Source organism: Solanum pennellii, chromosome 1 (assembly GCF_001406875.1).
Source record: "Solanum pennellii chromosome 1, SPENNV200".
Classification (NCBI taxonomy): Eukaryota; Viridiplantae; Streptophyta; class Magnoliopsida; order Solanales; family Solanaceae; genus Solanum; species Solanum pennellii.
The window spans coordinates 57,342,556-57,345,592 of record NC_028637.1 but is presented as its reverse complement, the minus strand read 5'-3'; the positions used below and the strand labels follow the sequence as shown (position 1 = coordinate 57,345,592).

The 3,037-nt window shown below is 31.3% G+C and overlaps 1 protein-coding gene across 1 annotated transcript; it reads right to left on the bottom strand.

Moving 5' to 3' along the window:
* Positions 1–979: 979 nt before the first annotated feature.
* On the bottom strand, positions 980–2,219 carry LOC107021485 (F-box/kelch-repeat protein At3g06240-like). The gene has a single exon (XM_015222164.2). The coding sequence runs from the start codon at positions 2,211–2,213 to the stop codon at positions 1,032–1,034; it is 1,182 nt and encodes a 393-aa protein (XP_015077650.1). The 5' UTR covers positions 2,214–2,219; the 3' UTR covers positions 980–1,031.
* Positions 2,220–3,037: the final 818 nt, after the last annotated feature.

Here is a 3,037-nt window from a genome sequence, read left to right as displayed (position 1 = left end):
AAGCAATTATTCATTTACTGTGGTCATTATTCTACTTTCTTTTGTTCCATTGTTATTATCCAAAAATTTAATGTTAAGATTATTATCATTTGGTCATCCTAATCTGTGTATCTTTGAACCGTGTTGACAAATTGTTGGGTTTAGCAAAATGTGAATGGGAAAAGAGAAGAGAAAAATGGAAAAGTGAGGGAGCCAATTTGGAGGGAAAATGAAAAGTCATTTGCAAAGTTCAAATGAAAAGTCATTTCTCCCATATCGTTAAAAGAAAGAAAATTGTTGTCCTTATATTAGGAAACAAATCCTATTCTTCTTAAAGGGTTAAGAAGAAGATGCTTCCTTGCGTCGTCGTTGCTCGCTCGGCCTAGGCTTCAACTTTCTATCTTTCCAAAAAGACACAACCTTCTACAAAAAAATGGACCTGAACAGATGTGTTAGAACATACACATTTCTTGCTCAAAATGACTATAAAAAGGAAGTCATTTTTCGTTTTTCAAACACTGAAAATTTTTACTTCTCTACATACATTTTCTCTCATAAACAAAAAGTGTCGTTCGACTGGGTCTGTGTGTGGCAATTATTGTTCTTACGTTCACTGAATTTATTGAAGTTTGATGTACTATTACTTCTTTAACAGGTTAATCCGTTTTATCTTGAGAGAAATTAATGTGGAATCTCGAGTACAATGAGAGAATTAAATTTCTTAAGGAGACACAATAATTTTTGTAGACTCGGATTAAAAATATTTTTCTTTCTATTTCATCTTCTTTCTATTTTTGTATACTTTGACTAACCTTAATACAGGTCATAACACAAAATTCAGTTGTACAAAATTTAAGGGTAAACATGAAGTGGTATCAAGTTAAACAAAATAGAAAGAAAATGATTAATTGAAGTTGCAAAGCGAAAATGTTGAGGAATAATTGAAATAAAAAAGTAATTATAGTTAATAGTATTAGTATAGAGAAATAATAATAATTATATATATGTAGGTGTTTGCTCAATTATAAAACTAAAGCGTTATATCTTGTTAATTATACGTTTGATGTTGGTTGACAAAGCTGGCTTCGTTTTGGAATTGGTGTCAAGCTCTCTTTGTAAATTGCAATTCTCAAACTTCTGGGAAAACCTTGTAAATGGTTATATTCCTTCACTTGTTGAGTATGAAGATCACCCGAAATCAAAACTCCAGATTGAGTTTGAAGAAACAAGACATGATCCCTCCAAATTATTAATGGGGATTCAATTGGATGAGCTGTAAATGAATATTTCTTAACCCATGATTTATTTATACCGTACTCTTTCAATAACCAGACGTCTGTTGATTCTTTTCCTGGCTGAATATCATTCCCAGGATCAGGATAACAAACCAATGTTAGGAAGTCATGTAAGATTACAATTCCGTAACACTTGCCATCGAAGTAATCACAACCATCAGGCATCAGTATACTGCGGAAAATCTCAGTAGAGATGTCAAAACAAAGAACTACAAATATTGCATCGTCACTTGCAATCCAATGAACGGCTCCCTTGAAATACAACTCGGAACAAGCATACCAATGCATCTTTGGCATCTGTTGATTAATATTATTTACATCTCTCCAAGAATCAGCAATCAAATCATAAACATCCACTTTCCACTTTCTAAAATGAAAATCATAGAAAGGAGGATCACCAATAATTTCAGAAACACTAACAATCTTATAATTATTGACAATCCAGTCAAAACCAAACCCGACCCCCGAATTGTCCTGATAGAAACCGAATGGACAAATGTATGTGTCTGCTTCAAGTAGCCTATAATTTCTAGTTGTCGGGTTAAATAGAACCACAAATCCCGAATCAGTCAAAACAATCAAACCATTGCAAGGACCTAATAGCCTATGAAACATACAAGAACTAGTTGTGGTGAGATATGGTACAACTAGATCTGGAAAAATAGCCGTATGATCAATTTGTTCATCAACATCAAATAGAAAAGACATGATACTTCGATATTCGTCGGGTCCTTCTCTGAAGGATCGTTTGAATAGAATTAGTTCATCTTTAGTAGTTGTGGTTCGATTGAGATGAAAATGAATAAAAGTTGATGAGTTTATTAGAGAAAACCATGTCTTTGAGACACATTTGAGTCGTAAAAGAGATTTCACTTGAATCCTTGTAAGTATATACATCATTACATCTTCCGGATACATTTTCATAATTTCATCCGCCATCTTCGATTCTCTCTTCCCCAACTCACTTTATGGAAATTTGGATCCAAATTAAAAGGTTATTCTTATTGCATTCAGTGCCCTAACTGATCACCCGTTACACTAGCTCTTTTGTGGTTTTGAGACATGTTCACATACAAGGTTGTAATAAGTATTGAAAGGAAGTTTTATTTTATGTGTCATATAACCAATGCTACTGGATTTGTCGCGTTTTGCACGGTTAGAAATAATCATTTCATCAATTTTAAACAAATTATAAAATGTATTGTCCAAGAGAAAAAGAAAAAAAAACAAAAAACATCTGAAAACAATTCTTATAAAATATATATCTTCTATACTACCAAAAAAGCATACACTCACTAATTTGAATGTTAATATTATTGATATAACCATTTTATTTTAAAAACTTAATTATGGTATAAAAAATATATTTTGCCTGCAAGCATCACTGACAATGGTCCATAACAAAATTTATGTATCAAATAAATGTAGGGAAAAAACTCAAATATGTCATCGAACTTTCTGAAAATACTCATTTATGCCATCAGTTAAAAGTTTGGCTCATATGATATTACCGTTAAAGAAAAGACTCATTCACGTCATTATTTTTTAACGATGGTTTTGCAAAATCATTTTTGACACGTGACCAATTATAATTCGGCCACGTCATCAATTTTTTAAATAAAAACATCATAATTCTTAAAAAAATTGAATTCTTATTTTTTTTGATATTTTTATTAAATAAAATGATGACGTGGCCGAATTATAATTGGCCACTCATAAATTTTTTAAATAAAAAAATCAAAATTCTGAATAAAATTTTTGGA